Source organism: Carya illinoinensis, chromosome 5 (genome assembly GCF_018687715.1).
Source record: "Carya illinoinensis cultivar Pawnee chromosome 5, C.illinoinensisPawnee_v1, whole genome shotgun sequence".
Taxonomy (NCBI): domain Eukaryota; kingdom Viridiplantae; phylum Streptophyta; class Magnoliopsida; order Fagales; family Juglandaceae; genus Carya; species Carya illinoinensis.
In genome coordinates, this window is record NC_056756.1 from 5,533,268 (window position 1) to 5,551,973 (window position 18,706).

Below are 18,706 nucleotides of genomic sequence, written 5' to 3' on the forward strand. Positions count from 1 at the left end.
CACTATGAGTTTGACGGCTAGCTCACTATGCTAGCACTATGCATTTGACGACTAGCTAAATGTGATTATACAATTCAAGATAGTTTATAACATATTATATAATTTATAATTATTAACCTTTTTAAAAATTTATACGTAATAATATGTATAACTATAATTAATTATTAATAAATTAAAAATAAATAAATTGACGTGATGTGATATAATATATTAAGTTATAAATATATTTTTTTAGCAAAATTTAACTTAATCAAACCACACAAAATTAGTAAATCAAATATTGGTAATTATATTTGTAGATGAATGGTTTGAATTTTTTTAATGTTAAGAGAAATGGATATATAAATATACGATTGGTCAGATCTGTGTCTCTCTCAACACTCCAAGCTGTATGAAATTATGTGAAGCTAGGACTCAACCTTAATTAGGGTCATGTGTGTTGCGCCAATATTCTCCAATTGCAAGCACATTATACGTACATGCCACCGATCGCACGCGAGTTCGTATAATGATCAACATGTTGATTATAAACATGCAGATATTAATTGGTACGTTGGAACTTCACAGCTCGATCGGAGCTGATTGGATTGCAGCTCCAACAGAAAATGTAACTTCTTAGTTGGGTAATTCTACTCTTAGGCCCCTTCTCTCCAATACCACATACCAGTGAGATGGATTTGTTTTAATTTTTGTTTTCAAAATTAGGACTGATCATTTGGATTTCAACCCAGGAACCCGGGTCTCAAATCCGAGCCGGAGTTAACCCAGGTCAAATCCAGTCCGAAAATTGGAAGTATCCGGATTTTGAAAAAGTTGGATTTCGAGTTTCGGGTTGAACCTGGGTTTTAATTTTAATAAACCTGTGTCAGATTGTAGCCACTTTGATTATGTGATTATGAATTATACTTGATCACGTTTTGCTATTTTTATAACAATTATCCAAACTAACCATAGAGATGATGTAATGCTACAAAAGTTATAAGCACCCACTTGATTAACAAACAAAATGACAACAAATCTGGAAAAATACATCCAGAATACAACTAGTCAAAAGTAATGCTTAAAATGTGCTTGAATCCAGTGAAGAGGACCATGAACAACAGCATATGACAACCCATCAGACTGTAAAATAAAAATAAAAAAAGAGACATTAGTTTATTTATAATATCAACTTATAGCAAAAACTACGTGGTCAGCCTCATATCAAATTAGGATATGATCTACTACTTCTCTATTTGTGGTATAAATCCGGTCTCAAGGGCCATTAACCAAATTGGATTTACATAAAACAAATCTCATTCAGCATCGATCATTGCAAAGGCCAGCTAGCTAGTAGCTTTCGCTCTTGCTAGCTACTTAGAAATTAGAAGTCATGCTAGAAAGGAATATGATACCATATATGCTGTAATCAAACAAAAAATTAAAATAGATCGTGAGTACTGGTCATATTGAAGGAAATAGTACTTTTGGACACATTGAGAATATTTTGAGGTAGACACAAGAAAAAAGATAATCAAAAACTTTATCGGATGCTCACATTTACCTAACATTCCAACTTAGGGCCTTATAATAATATTATCTTATTTTAAAGATTGTGGTTTGTAACCATGGCAATAAGAAATATGAAGTAACCCCCTCCTCCCCGGCAAGAACAGCAAAAAGAGACTCAAGAGTACTGGGAAAATATGCTATAGGCCGGGAGTCATGTGAAAATGTAGTCAAAAGGTTAAACAAGAGATCACCCCAAATCACACCAAATATCTTCAACAATAATTGACATGCAGCTAGCAAGCTAGGAACTTCTCTGAAAATGACAAAACAATGTCTCTTTGCTTGTCGGCTCAGATTCGTCACCCTATTTTTGAAAACTTAAAATTTCAAAATTATTATTTATGGAATCAAACCATTCAAGAATAGCAAGTTAACAGAATAATAAACTATCCGGATAAACAATTAGTCCAGCTCTTCATCATATCCTCAATATTCACAATTAAGGCCCTGCAAATTGAAGAACATATATATCTTCAGTACTAAGAATTAATTGATAGATAAATAGAACAGATAAAAGTTTTACTTATTCTAATTCTTTTCAATATGATTGGGAAGGCTAATTCACAGCCGTCTGCTGTGAAGATAAAGTTAGATAATCATCTAAAAAAATATTAAAAACATAGAGTTAGATATATAATAAATTAAGTTAGATAGATATTAAAAAAATATTTCAAGTTTCAAACTTACATTCAAGGTCCATCAACTCTATGTATTCTTCCAATTCCTGGATGTCGACAGGTTTGGTCCTAAACCAATTTTGGGTGCAAATGAGAGTTTCGACAGTCTCTGGAGACAATAAGCTCCTAAAAAGATTCAAGATGCGACCTCCAGTGCTGAATGTGGATTCCGATTGGGAATTTGGCAAAACTTTGATATTTTCTTATGCAATCTCCAATTGCAATCAATAAAATGTACAGTAATGTACATGTAGTTCATGTTTTGCACCGATGTCTAGGTATCAGTGGTTAGACAAATTCTTTGACCATCTAATAATTTATTTAGCTGTATCTTCTATTCGTTATATAACTTAATACAATCCATTTTTAGAATGAGTCGAGATGGTAATGTAAATCGAGGCTCTAAATTAGCCACATATTCAATAAGCCCTAAGTGCTCCACTAGCCTAAAAGGCAATTCACACCTAATAAAAATTTTGCAATTGATACCCTAAGTTTTTCAGCGTCTTACTTTACTAGACCTTGTGGGCTACATACTCTTACATCCGCACCCCTTTTACCACTAGAGGATTTACTTTTTCTAACTCCTCTAATCCTAAAAGGGAAATTTTCACATACATTATAAAGGTGATGATTCATAGAAGAAGTGGCATTCCTGTAGTGGCAGCTATACTGCTTACCACAATGATTGCACTTAACTTTTGAGTTATTGGGGTCAATAGGTAGCATTTTCACAAAGTGTTCCCAAACTACCGATTGGTTACTAGGTGTTTTCTTGAATTTTTTGGGTAAATATAGGATGGAATGGGTAGACTGTTGTGTAGATATGAATAAAGGGGTTGGAAGATTCCCATGCTCCTCCATATGAACTGAAAGAGAAAATGAGTCACTACCAATCCCTTAAGTTGTACCGACATTACAACTCACAGAAGAGAGTGTTATCATTGGGTTTTGGCCAACAACAATAACAAAATCTGAAAACCAAACCCAAGAGTGTGATCCATACATATTCTAAATGATATGTAGTTTTAGGCAATTATGTACACTTATTCATCTAAAGTATTTGACAATTTGTTGTAATACTTTATGACTTAGCCACAAATGTGAAATCCCCAATCAAACTCAGCCACAAATGTGAGCAATTTTAAATTATGGATAAGGACATGAGATCAAAACACATTCTACATACCAATGGCAATGGTAGATCATCAGAATCTTCCCGGCCCTCAGAAGCTAGCAAGGTTCTCAATATATATTTTTTTGAGATCTCCCAAAATCAACAACCAGAGAACAAATATTTCAAAAAAAAAATAGAGAACAAAAGAAACGGCTGAAGACAACAGATCTAACCCAAAAGCTAGCGGCAGCCTAAGCTAAACAAACTCATTTAACTTTTCAAAATGGGTAAATAGACGCAAAAACTATAAGCATCAAATGACCAAAACAAGATAAAATCAACTAACAGGAGCATCTAGGATGATGAAGGTGGCATTATAAAAGCTTCTACTTACATATGTCGATGAAGATGAGGTACGAGGATGAAGATGACGACTGGATTTTCGCAAGGACTGAGGATGAAGATGACGGCTGGTCTGAAATTACGGATTAAAAAAAAAAAACTTGGGTATCGGGTTTCAAAATGTGGGTTTCGGACTGGATTAAATCCGGTTTGAAAATCGCAACTAGACACCAAGTTATCCAAATTCTGGTCTGGACCAGATAAAAACCGTCCCATATGAACAATACTCCTCAAAATGCACATTTTAAAAACCGGCTCACATGAAAAATCCTTCTCAAAATGCACATTTTACTCCCACTCCCCCCCCCCCCCCCCCCCCCCCCCCCCCCCAAAATAAGAATCCCAAATCATTATTGTACAAATTTTTTTCCCCATCCCCACGTTCTCCCTCAAGCCTTCGCCTCTCCCCCCACCTTCACCTGCCTCCGAGGTTCTCTCTCTCTCTCTCTCTCTCTCTCTCTACATGGCTGGGTTATTTTTACACTTATTTTATAGGTCTCCTCTTCTTCTTTCGATGTGTTTGTTTGTACATGGCTGAGTTCTTATTATGAACATGGCAGATTTTATATGGCCCAACTCTGTCCTCTTTATTTAGGTTTTCCTCAAATACAAAATCGTATCTTTATATAGAAGGATTTGATTTTTTTTTTTTTTTTCTCTGCAATGTGAAAGCTGGAGGTGGATTAAAATGTTGATGCTTGAGATAGAAGGATTTTATTTTATTTTTTTTCTCTGCAGTACTAAAAAACACAACTGAAAGAAATTGTGCAGTAGTAGTTAGTGGTCTGTAATCTATGGGGATGGAGTAGTATGAGCGAATCCACTACTGGGTAAACCTTTAATCTGTCTAACAATTATTAAATTTTCAATATCTGTCTAACATATAATGTAGTTAAACCTTTAATCTCTTGCTTCTTCGTAGTACTTTGCTCCAATATCTGTCTAACATATAATGTAGTTAAACCTTTAATCTCTTGCTTCTTCGTAGTACTTTGCTCCAATATCTGTCTAACATATAATGTAGTTAAACCTTTAATCTCTTGCTTCTTCGTAGTACTTTGCTCGATCTTCATGTCTTTGGTCTAAACAAAAGTAATCAATAACAGGCCATATCCCTTCCTCTCCTTGCACTGATTCTCCCTTTGTCAAGCTCTTCGATTTCTCTTTCAATGATCATAGTGGCCGAATTCCTAGAGGACTAGGGGGTGTTCCAAACTTTTCGGGCAGGTTTCATTCTCTCTCAGGGTTTATTCCGCATGATATATATAATGCAACAGCATTAGAAGAAATCTCCGTACCTTCCATTTGATGGTAATTTATGATCATGAAGAATCTAGAAGGCCTATAATTGCATTGAACCAAAAAAGGGTTTGTTCTTTTTGCATTATAACTATATGATAATTTAATCACTTCAATAATTTAGAAGTGCAATATGGTGAAATGGTTCATGCGTTTCTGTTCTTTTTGCAGCTTTTGAAATGCTTTAGGGATTAATTGATGACTCCAGCCTCACGAGTGAGCAAGGTCTATTGCTTCGCTGTTGATGCTTGATACTCACGGCTTCATCTGTACCTTCTAGTTACTGCAGAACATGTTCTCCCATGCAATTACTGCAGAATTGTGTTTAGAACCATGTGGTACCTCGGAAATTTTAGGATTATTGTGATTTGTTTTTCATGTTCTTCCGTATATATTTGCACCAATGTACAGAACATATTGTAAGATATGATTTCAATTAATCAATTTAATATCCATCACGGTATCAGAGCATACCCTTGTGTGCTTCCTCTGTTTCTACTCTTGAAAAACAGAGCATCATTCTACTGCATTTCAGTGTCCAGATTCGGTAATATGCTCAAGAGTTTTCTTCAAAGTAAATATATTATTGCACAAAGGCTTCAGTGGAACAGCGTAAAGAAATGAGGAGAGGTGGCTACCATAAGATCGCCAGAGCAGTGTCACATTACATCGAACGATAATACACAGAATTAAATTTTTGTATTGCTGTATAAAGAAGAAGTTTCACCCTATTATTTTCAATTGGCCGATTGTAACAGAAGGTACGATTACAGTTCCCGATCCGATATGAACATATGCACCTACAACGAATTTTGGATGAACTATAGCACCAATTACTATGAGTGCTGTCGGATCAATGCAAGCTGACTTGTGGAATGCCCCACCTCCATTTTGACATCGCCGAAATTCTTGGTGGCTTAGTCCAGCACCATCCTCAAATCTTGACATTCAGTGCATGTTACAAATTTCCAATTAGTGCATGAGTGAAGTGAAAGTCCATTAGAAATTCAACAATTTTTATATTGGAAGAGAAACGCTAAGCCCAGAAAGACAAGTGAAATTACATATGGGAACCTAACAATCAACTGTAACAAAACAGATGCAATTCGGCTTCATAATGCATGTCAAAGACGCATCAAAATAAGAAATTTCTGTTGAATTTCAGGAAAAATATATATATATATATATATATATATATATATATATATATATATATCATCATTTATAATACACCTTAAGCTAAGCAATACTATACTACACAGTTAGTGTTTAGGATACTGCCTAAACTCATTTTTTCCAAGCTTTTCACCTTGATTTTCTAACAGTTACAAGCTTTATCAATGAAACACAAACAACACATATAGAACATGATATTGCAAGCTTTGTAACTGGATCTACCCTCCTAGACATTTCCACAAACACTACCACTCCAAAACAACTTCAAACCTCATCTGTCAACATGATGTACCAGACATATTAGAGGAAGTACTAGACCTAGTTTGGCAATTTGCCACTGAGAAATGACGACGACTACTTTTTCACCATGGAGATAACGCATATAGGCCTTGACTATTCGCTTGGTGCTTGTTGTAAATGAGGTGAGATATTGGAGAGGAGAAGGAGCCCAAGTTGTATGGTTTTCGAATAGCTTGTGCCATGGCGAGAGAGAGAGAGAGAGAGAGAGAGAGAGAGAGAGAGAGAGAGAGAGAGAGAGAGAGAGAGAGAGAGAGAGCGCAAAATGACTGCAATGTTAGGCTGCAAAAGAGTTGGAAAATGTTTCACTTTGAAAAGTGGGAGTGGAACTACCTCGGATGTCTGCTTCTGAATATGTTTAGAAGAGTAACGAAGGAGAGGACAAAATTTTTGTAAAGTTTTTCATTTTGATGCACAATCTTTCTATCTCCACAACTTAGCTGCAACTGATTTAGCTCAGAGGACTAAGATCGATATCAAGAAAAATGGGTAAACAATGAAAATTAATATTATTTCCCAATTACTTACTTTGAGAAAGAGAATGAACAAACAAAAAAGAATACAACTGATAGGGAGGGATTCTAGGGTAAGAAACCACTCACCCTTTGATGGGGATTGTGCAAATGGGCTGTGCAGAAGGGCTTGGGATTACTTGAAAGAGAGACGGCGTCGTTGGTGACAATGGGCAGAGGAGGTTCAATACAGGTGGGGAGGAGATTTGACACAGGCTGGAATTCAACATGGGTAGAAATTCGAATGGGAAGAATATCAAAACTTCCTATCGAAAGAGGTGTGTTTCAAATAAGAAAAATGTTAGAATGCACGAAGGGTGGAGGCACGAAAGTATGAAAACTCCATTTTACTCTTCATAAAAGAATCCCTTTGCACACTAATTAAAAGAACAGAAACGCTTTAGACCGGTCACTCCTATAAATGGAGAATAACGGAGGTCAATCAGAATTTGTCACGTAAGAGGTAAATTTTAAACTCACTACTGCGCGATGCAGGGGATAATTTTAAACCCACTCCTACTTTTCGTCTCCCTTTCTTCTATCTGAACTGAAATGAAAACTTCTCTCTCCTCTCTCTCTCTCTCTCTCTCTCTCTCTCTCTCTCTCTTAGAAACCCTAACATTAAATCGTGTTTTCATCCAAATATGTGCCTCTATAGACCCGTTTATCTATTTTTTTCCTGGATAATTCTGTTTGAGTTTTCTTTTGTTACGAGTCTTTGTTAGGTCGATATCTCTATACGTTTATCTCAACTCGTTCTGTGCTGCTTGGATGATGAAAAGTTCTATTTTTGTTTCTTTATGGTCTTGGAAGTCGTATTTTGTCTTTGCTTTATAGTTTCATGTGAATCTGGCTGTGGGGAAACTCCAGAAAAACAAGTTTTGATGGAATAAAATATGATAATGGGGTCTGCAGGACGATTTTTTTCATTGTTTTGGTAACTTAATGATGGGGCTCTGGTTTTGTGCCATAGAACTGAGATACAAGAAAAATTTTATGGTTGCTAATTTGTTGTGTTGGGGATGAACTTTTGGTAGTTGGGGTTCTGGCTAGGGTTGCAAGATATATATTAGCATAGTTATTTTAATGGAAATGTGGTCACTGATGGAAATGTGATCACTGCGATTAAAAATTTAAAACAAGGCATTAGGTTCTTTTAGTGAAGTCTTTTTGAGTTGGCTTGAGCATTAGTCGCCTAATTTTGTAACAAATATGTGGGGCGAATTTCGTAATATTTTATTATCCCATTGTCAAATGTTTCTTTAGTTTCTAACTTGACATGGCTGATACAGTTGGTTAAAAATGAAGGTTGTGGCTAGGGAAAGAGATGGTCATCTTCTACAACAGAGACAGAGTATGGCCTGTTGTAAAATTTTAAGAAATAAATTGAGAGAAAAATCTTCCTACCTTTGAGTCAATTTAGTTATGTTCTTGGCGCTACTGGTTAAGTTTGGATCTTGCATTTTAAATCTACTTATTTGATGCAGATGGTTGGGTAGAAACAGACAAGCAAAGTAGAAGACGACTTTTGCGTACTGCAATCACTTGGTTCGAAACAGAGAAGGAGAAGATTGGGTTCAAAACAAAGAAGGAGAAGAGAGGAGAGAGATTTGCTTTCCGTGTCACGTGAAGAGAGAGGTCGAGAGGGGGGTCTCGTTTCCCTGCATTGTGGCACTCTGAATTTGTTTCTGTCTCCCTTACGTGGCCATCACCTATTGGCCTCCAATAAAAATGTGTTGTAGGATTAGCCGATTTTAAGTTATTCTCTTAAAAGAAAGTCGGTGGGAAGCTTTTGTCTCCAACTACATGTCGTTGATAATAATGTAGATCATTTTCTAGTTCTATCTTCTTATGCGCATCCATGACTTTTATTCAGCAGTTGTAAATTTTTAAGAAAAATTTGAGATTGTACATAAAAACGATTACTTTAAGGAAAAAAAAAAAAAAAACACTACAAATCTTGACCATGTCTGCTGCTCTACAATTTTTTTTCAAAATTTTTTTAAATTGTAGAAGGTTAAAGTATACACATATAAATGAAGATAAAATAGATACTTCCAATTTAGTTAAAAATCATCAAGTAAACATACAAATCAAGATAAAATGCAAAGAGTGCTTTCACCAAATTCAATCAGCTACCAAATAAAAAAAGCGTTGAAGAGAACCTAAAGAAAGAGTTAGAGAAGGTACTGGGTATTGGCAGCTGCCAGAACTGAAGAAATAGGAACTCATAACTATAAAGGAAAGACCTTAAGGCAGCATTTGGTTACAATTTATTTTTTAATTTAGATTATTTATAAATTATTCTTGTTATTATTATTATTTTATTCTTATTATTATTTTATTCTAATAAAAATTAGAATAATAGAAAATTAGAATTCTATTTTTAATTAGAATTATATTTTTAATTATATAGAATATATATAGAATTATAGAATATATATAGAATTTAAATTCTAATAAAATAAATATTAGAATTCTATTCTAATTATTAATTAGAATAAAATAAATATTGTTATTATTATATTATTATAATTAGTATAATTATATTTTAATATATAAATTCTAAATTAGAATATATAATATAAATAATTTTTTAATTAATATTTTAAAATAATTTAATTTTTTTAAATTTTAAAATAAAAATAATATTATAATAATATTTTATTTAACCTTCAATTCAGTTTATAATTTAAATTAAAAAAATATAAAAAAAAAAATTAATTATAGTGAAAGAAAAAAGTTAAAGGACTTTCAAGTCCGCTATATTCGGCGTATCATGAGGGGGGTTGATCCAAAAAAGTCAGTAGTGAACAAGATGGGGAGACATGGGAGGTAGAGGGAATTTTGGTGGCAGACAGGTGTCTTTCCAACATCTTTAGATGGGAAGAGATTTGACTTTTATTATTTTTTATTTTATTTTTTCTGTACTTATCCACTGGACACAATTTGTGCCGTGTCATGCTATACAGGAGACTTTCCCATAGCAGCTCTCTTTAAATAATTAAAAAAAAAAAAAAACAATTACCGTATAGAGTATCCAAAATTGCACACCGTTACAGTGATCGATATCTATCAAAACTCAAAAATATCTCATAGAACCCAGACACAAAAGGCAATCATGGAAGACATCCTGCTTTACTCATTCCTCTCACTCCTCAGCTTCCTACTTGTTTTTGCTCTCAAGTTTTACTTCCAAACAAGAACGCTCCCCAAACACCTCCCACCCAGCCCACCCAATCCTCTGCCTATCTTGGGTCATCTCCATCTCCTTAAAAAACCCCTCCACCGTACATTTCACCGCCTCTCGCAGAAATACGGCCAGGTTTTCTCTCTTCGCTTTGGTTCTCGCCTCGTGGTTGTAGTCTCCTCCCCATCCGCAGTCGAGGAATGTTTCACCAAGAACGACATCGTGTTAGCCAACCGCCCTGCCGGGACCGTAGGCAAGCACCTCGGCTACAACCACACCACCGTCGTAGCAGCCCCCTATGGCGATCACTGGCGCAATCTTCGTCGCATAAGCTCCCTCGAGATACTCTCGACTAACCGTATCAACATGTTCTCGGGCATACGAAGGGACGAGATCAAGCGCTTGCTCCGAAAACTATCACATAACTCGTGCAAAGATTTCGCCAAGGTGGAGCTGAAATCATTGTTCACGGAGCTCACATTTAACATCGTAATGAGAATGGTGGCGGGGAAGAGGTACTATGGGTACGGGGAGGACGTGAAGGACGAGAAAGAAGCGAGACAGTTTAGGGAGATAATGAAAGAGGTAGCAGCTAATGCAGGGGCGTCGAATCCTGGAGAATTTGTGCCCTTGCTTAAATGGATCGATCTTGGGGGTTTGGAGAAGAGAATGAAGAGACTTGCTAAGAGGACCGATGCGTTCTTGCAGGGCCTTATCGATGAGAAGAGGCGTGAGGAGGAGCAGGGAAATACCATGGTTGACCATTTGCTTTCTCTGCAGAAATCACAGCCTGAATATTATACTGACCAGATTATCAAGGGGCTTTTACTGGTAAGTGCAGTGCATCCCTTTTTCCAACCTTTTTTTTATTCTATTTTGAGCATGAATGATTTTTTATTTTTTATTTTTATTTTTTTTATTATTATTATTTTTTTATGTGGCGGAGAAAGTAGGTTACAGAAATGCTATTCTCGTTGACAGTTTCTTTGGTCCCGCCAGTTGTTTTCAGGACCTCGTTTATCTTCATAAAATTTTTAATTTTTTTCCATCATTATAATTATTTTTTATATAAATCTTAAAATAAGAATAATATTAAAAAAATATTTTAATAATATTTTATTAACTTTTAACTTTTATCTCAGCTAATCTTATCTTATCCTATCTTATTTATAAAAATAAACGAAGTCATTTAATTATTAAAGAAGTATTTTTTAGTGATATATTATAAATTTTTTTAAAAAAATATTTAAAGATGTAAAAAATAAATTAGAAAAACAAAATATATAATTTTGTACTTATTGAGACCCGTCTTGTGCTACTGCTCAGTAAATAAACCTAACGAGAAAACTACACACCATGCCACCATCCCAAAATAAAAAATAAACGTAATGAGAATTACAAATTACGACAATCGATCGCAGTCTTGTACTAAATTTATTGAACAGTGATTTAATATGAAATTTGAGCACCTCATAATAGTGATGGATAGGGGCGATTTGCAAAGGTACATTAGAAAATGTTCGGCTACTCTCAAGATTCAAGCCTTATCTATAAAATATTTTTCTATTTTAAATTTTTTTATCTAATTTTATTTGAACACACAAATCGATATCATTTTTTACCAATTATATAAATATATATTAAAAATTATATTTAAACAACTTTTTTATTTTATTTAACTGTTTTCAAATTTTTGATATAATATTTATTTAAAAAATACTTTTATTCAATATCCTATATATTCTTTCTAAAATTTAATAAAATATCTTTATTCAAACTATTTTATAATTATTATTAACAAAATTTTGAATAGAAGAAATTTTGGATATAAAATGGAATATATATATATATATATATATAGTTGTTGGATAGAAGAAAGTTTGGTACAAGAAGATAGTTGGATGAAAAATTATGTAGATATGATTGCAGCCCCTCTTTACATAGGTGAATCCTATAAGGGGACTTTATCGAAGACCACTAATAAGGGGACACATCAGCTGAGTTCATGAAACATGATTAAACCTGGCCACATCGAAATGCCTATACCCTTTGCAAAATACCCAACTTGGGGAATAGATTTCATCTCTTCCCCTTTTCATAACTCCAGCCGCACGATTTATCGGAATTGAAATCTCCTACTTCAGATTGGCAAACTCAGACTAGCGACCCATATCATCGCACCCACACTCACAAACCAGTGCACCCACAGTTGGGTTACTGATAATTGGGTTCCGTGTCTGTGTTAAATTCTTAGTTGTTGTTAATTCAAAGAATTTGAAAAGTCGGATTTGCGTTTTTGTTCTAGACAGTCTATTGTTTCCTCAGAAATTTCTCTGAACCGAGAAGCTTGTCTGAATGATGAATTAATCATTGGAAGCAATAAGAAAGAAACTACACCTCATTTTCAAAAGCAAATGATCTTAAGTTTGGTTTTATCTTCTCTTTCTTCATATCCATCGAAATCAAACTACAGAAAAACTGTTGGTTTAATTTTACTTGGTTGATTTTTCACAAATCTTTGGTGTTATAGGAGGGAGAGGGAACTTATAGCAATGTGTATGTGTATAAAGCTTGAGATAGAGACATCAAAAAGATTGTTGCTCTAAAGAAAGTCTGTTTTGACACATTTGAACCTAAAAGTGTTAAATTCATGGCGCAAGAGATAATGATATTGTAGCAATTCAATCATCCCAACATAATAAAACTAGAAGGATTAGCTACTTCAAGACTGCAATACAGTCTCTATCTAGTTTTCGATTTCATGCAAATAGATTTGGCAACAATCATCTCTCGTCCTCAGAGAGAGAGAGAGAGGGAGAGAGAGGTTGGGTCTCGAAAGATGACTCCTAATAATTTGATTTTCCTCTACTACTCACACCCACCGAGTGGAACATATATCCCCTATGTGGCCTACATCCATTGGTTGCCATTGTTTGGAAAAATAACGGATGAACCTGTTTAATGTTATTCTCATATGATTGTCAAATAAAATAAAGTTTGGTTAAAAAAAGATTGTTGGATTGGAAAATGGAGTACATATAGTTGTTGGGTAGAAGAAAATTTGATAAAAAAAATATAGTTGGATGGGAAATATAAAAATTTGATTTGTAATTAAGACATTTATATAGAATTTAAGATGAGTTTAATTATACGTTTGTGGTTATTAGCATTAAATGACAATTGAAAAAAATAATTTTTTAATCCATAATTTAATTAGAATATGATTACAAATTTACATATAATAGGTAGAATAGTAAACTATGATAAAATAAAATAAATTAATAATTTAAAAAAATTATTTTAATTATTAATTACTCATTATTATATAATAAATAAATAGATAATCCAATGTGGAGATTTGATATGAATAGCCAAAATCGAATTCATCTTATATTATTTTATTGATATATAATAAAAAAAATAGCTATTCTAATGTGGAGATTTATTTGAATAGGATAACTACAAATCAAATTTATCTTACATTCATAAAAAATTTCCTTTAATTTTGACTAATCTATTGAGAATGATCTAATTAAGACAATTGCTTGCTCCGATATTCTTGTTGAAACTCCTTTAAGAATTTCAATCTTTTCTAAATCTTTATTCTTCGTCTATTAACATAATATCTACTCGTTAAAAACAAATTATTAATTCGTTTGTACTTGTTTGTCAATCATTTGAGATAATTAAAATGGTTACATCAGTACTTTTAGCGATTGTTTTCGTTTATTTTTTGTTACCTTTATAATATCTTGTAATCATTGTTTTAACCATTTGAATGATTAATACCAAATAGGTCTTCTTAGCTGGGGGGACTGATACGTCGTCGGTGACATTAGAATGGGCAATGTCTTGTCTACTCAATCATCCTGAGGCATTGAAAAAGGCTAAGGCTGAATTGGATGGTCAGATTGGGCAAGAAAAATTAGTTAACGAATCAAGTGTCTCTCAGTTGTGCTACCTTCAAAATATAATCTCAGAGGCTTCTCGGTTGTATCCTGCTGTACCATTACTACTACCCCACGTGTCCTCCGAAGACTGTACCATTGAAGGATACGATGTGCCGAGCAACACAATCGTTTTGATCAATGCATGGGCCATACATCGAGATCCGAGTGTATGGGACAATGCAACTGATTTCAAGCCTGAGAGGTTCAAAAGTGGCAAAGCTGATGCACACAAACTGATGCCATTTGGATTGGGAAGGAGGGCTTGTCCTGGGGCGAGTCTTGCCCAACGCATGGTGGGCTTAATTTTGGGATCATTGATTCAATGCTTCGAGTGGAAGAGGATCAACGATGAAGAGATTGACATGACTGAGGGTCATGGAGTCATCATGCCCAAAGTTGTGGCATTGGAGGCTATGTGTAAAGCTCGCCCCATCATGAATAAGCTTAACTCTGCGTCTGAATTTGTGGATGTTATTTGATTTGAGCAATGTCATCTCGAGTTACTGGATGTATGTGAGGGAGTCCTAGCATAACGAGGAGTCTTATAGGGTACGAAGATAACGTAGGGGTTGTAGTTGTCAGTAAGGGAGTAAATATCCATGTTTGTAATTATCAATAAAGGGATGAATACCCATGCCGTGTTATTACTAGTTGATGTTTTGCTTTAAAAGTCTAGTAGTAGTGAGTAGTACTTATTTTTTTTTTTTTTTTGAAGGGGGAAATGCATCTGCATTCATTCATAATCGAAGTTACAACTGTGACTTATCAATACAGGAGACCCGACTATAAGTCAACTAACGCAACTGCTCAGGAGCTTCCCCGTCAACAAATTTCTTTGTGACGGACATTGTCTAAACTTCTACACCTTCTCTCCTGACAACAAGTCAGAAGAGAAAGCGCTCTATCAAAACCAGAGCTTAAACAACCTTCCTTCCGAAGAAGAGAGGTACACACCCGCTCCATCCTCCCAAGGAGGAGGAGAATAACCAAACTCTCTCCTCCCAAGGAGGAAGAGTACTAACACCTACCTTCCTCCAAAAGAGGAGTAGGACTAACACCCACATTCCTCCAAAAGAGGAGTGGGGCATAAGCCTATTTTATTATTTATAAAACTAAAGCATAATTACTACAAAAAACTAAATGGGCCGGTCAAACTAAATGGCCCAGCCTGAACTACAGGCCCTGCCCAAGCTAAAGATCCAGCCCGTAGGGCCATGGGGGCCCAACCCTGTTAGGGTTTCATCTCAACACAAGCCGCCGCTATGATGCCCCCAAATTCCGTTTGGGATCGGACAGATATTTGAAGCGTCGAGACATGCAACACAAGGTTACCTGCCCCCGTTCATGACATATAAGATGCAATATTCCTAACATGCATCTAACAATATGCAATATTCGCAGCGGATAAATTTTTTCTTTAGCAATACTATGCACCAAATTGAAAATATCCCAAATGCTTAAAACATACTTCATACATAAAAATCCATTGAACAACTAAGATCACAACACTAGTCCAAAATGGTTATGATCCAAAAAGTAGTAGAGATGCAACTCAATCGTACAAGTAGTAATTTACGTTAATTACTATATCAACATTTATGTCGCACCGTCACTTAGTCAACTGTGTCTAGTTGATCAGCTCCTGATTCTCCTTCAGGTCCTGTAACAAGATCTACCATTCGGGGGGAATGGTAGTTGGGACTACCAAAGTGAAATTTGATTACAAATCTCAGCAAGTTAACAAAAAACTTCCATACAGACTAATGATACATGTATGACAGTAAAAGCATAAATGCATAATCAAATTCATAAGTAATTAAAGCATAACTTAGCGTATAACATAGCATAATTGACATAGCTTAAATTGAATCATGAACTGAACTTGACTTGACATGAACTTGATCTGAAACTTGACTTAGCATGAACTTGCTCTGAAACTTGAATTAACATGAAAACTACATACTCCACAGTTGTTGTGGCCCCATGTATTCTACACAAACTTGACTTAACATTAAAAATACATACTCCACAGTTGTTGTGGCCCCATGTATTCTACATAAACTTGACTTAACATGAAAAATACATACTCCACAGTTGTTGTGGCCCCATGTATTCTACGTGTAAATACATACTCCACAGTTGTTGTGGCCCCATGTATTCTACGTGTAAATACATACTCCACAGTTGTTGTGGCCCCATGTATTCTACGCATCACAATTGTAGTAAAATACATACTCCACAGTTGTTGTGGCCCCATGTATTCTACACAAATATAATGTACTCAAGATGAAACGTGACTTGAACATAACTTGAAATACATGACCAACTTGAGATAGAAACATTTCGTAACATGGCATAACATATAATAGACAACATATTTAACATGACATACTTGCAACAGTGAATATTACATGACTTGACATACATGTAATAGATGGCATACTTAGCATGACGTACTTGTAATGTACAGTAATACATAACAGAATATATTATGTAACAGATAAAAATTGATGACAGAATAAATTCTGTATAATAAACAATTACGTGATAACTTGGCGTGGCATGACATATATGATAACACACATACATACACATATATGATAACACACATACATACACAGTAGACTGCTAGTAAGTTAAAAGCTAACTTACCTCGATCTCCGCGTTTCTTATAAAACCTCAAGCGCGATCACGAGGAACTGTAATTAGTGATTCTAAAAGTTAGTACTAAATCACTAATAATTTGAAATATGGAAAAATACTAACTTAAAGAGTAAAATTTCCATTTTACTTCCTACATGTAGGAAAAAGACCGTTTTACCCATAACTTAAGGATTTTGCATACTAACTCCAAAAGTCACCAAAATTTACATGCCTCATGTAAATTTTATCCTCAACTCAAATATCAATTTAGAAAAATTTAAAACTAATCACAACTATTAAAACTCCATAGGGCCGAAATTCTCATATGCTATTTCTATTGATTTTTGTTTCTAACTTGTTTTGATCAACCTTTTGATCTATGACTTATAAATATGTGATCTTCAAACCAAACCATCACATGGTTTAAAAAGATGTCCTAAAACATATATAAGCTTCTAATTCAAGATCACATGGTTAAAAATTAACCAAAACATAAATTTAGCCAAGAACATCCACACTTTGGCTTATCTGAATATCTCTTTGTATAAAATTTCATATCTTTGAAACTAACATCAAATATCTTCAAAATAATAATATAACATGTATATAAGATGCTTAGGATCCTCCAATAAAATTATCAAAGTCATTAGAATAGGTTTAGACCACCAAAGAGTTAAACTTTCTCAAAATAGAAACTGTTTTTCTTCTTCCAGTTTCTAAGTTTCTAAATCTAAGCAAATATTTCATCAAAACCTTCAATCATGCAAAAATCCTCAACCAATAGTCATATATACATGTTAACAATACTCCATAAAAATTTCGGACCAATATCTATCCATTAGCTTGGTCAAAAACTCCAAACTATAACATATTCTCCAGTTTATCTTCCAGAATGACCTTTCTATAGTTTACACAATATTTGACTGACCAAATGATCTTCAAATGGGGAAAATAAGATATCCATGTAAACTAGACTCAAAAAGGAACAACTTATATGAAGGAGACTTTATGATAAAACACTTACAATAGCTTCGAAATGGACATGCAAAAGAACTCCTAAAAGCTGTCCGAGAGAGAATGTTTGATATTCTTTTAAAGAAACGTGTAAATGAAGATAAGTTCGTGGGTGATGGCTGGAGATGCTTATGGAAGAGATAAGGGAGATGATAAGGCTGGAGTTGAGAGTTGAGTGTGGTTTTCTCCTACCCAAAATATCTATAAAATATTATCTCAAAATATTCTATCCAATAATATCTATAAAAATCAGCTCAATATATTTTTCAAATGTGGAGTAGACTTGGAAGAGTAAGGTGGCTAAAATCTTTCTATGTGTATTTTAAATCTCTATTCTTAAGATATTTTCCAAATGTGTATTTTGCTTAGGTGTCATGATCTCACACCTTGATTTCCTTCACAATTCCATCTAATGGTTTCTCTTTGTGCCAAGTATCTAATACTATTCATTATGTGTGGTTAAGATCTTGCCAAGTGTCCAAATAAAATATCGCTATCCTAATTTGGACATTTCACACTATGATTTTGAAAACACTGCGCTCAGTACATTTACCGAGGTTACTATTCACTCCAAAAATAAACGTAATAAACTTAGTACTGAAAAATTCTAAATATTTAATTAAGCCTAGTGGTGTAGACTATAATGTATTCTGACACTTTTAACTATCTCAAATAATTAAAATCGCATTTCTAGCACCATAGTGAGTGATAACACTAACTATGTTGACAGGCTAAAATTTATGCGATTAGTCGATTCGTGTAAACTTACAGAGTTTTCACGAGGTTCCTAAAGTCAATAGAAATTCCTTAATTGAATTTCTAGCGGGCTGTTACAGCCGCCACCCATCTTCTTCCCCCGTCCGGCCCCTGCTCAGCCC

General features: G+C 34.4%; 1 protein-coding gene across 1 annotated transcript; it reads left to right on the top strand.

Annotated features, from left to right (window-relative positions):
- Window positions 1-10,094: 10,094 nt before the first annotated feature.
- Window positions 10,095-14,821, top strand: LOC122311650 (cytochrome P450 81E8-like). The gene is made up of 2 exons (XM_043126271.1): window positions 10,095-11,052; window positions 14,018-14,821. The coding sequence occupies exons 1-2, from the start codon at window positions 10,153-10,155 to the stop codon at window positions 14,648-14,650; spliced, it is 1,533 nt and encodes a 510-aa protein (XP_042982205.1). The 5' UTR covers window positions 10,095-10,152; the 3' UTR covers window positions 14,651-14,821.
- Window positions 14,822-18,706: the final 3,885 nt, after the last annotated feature.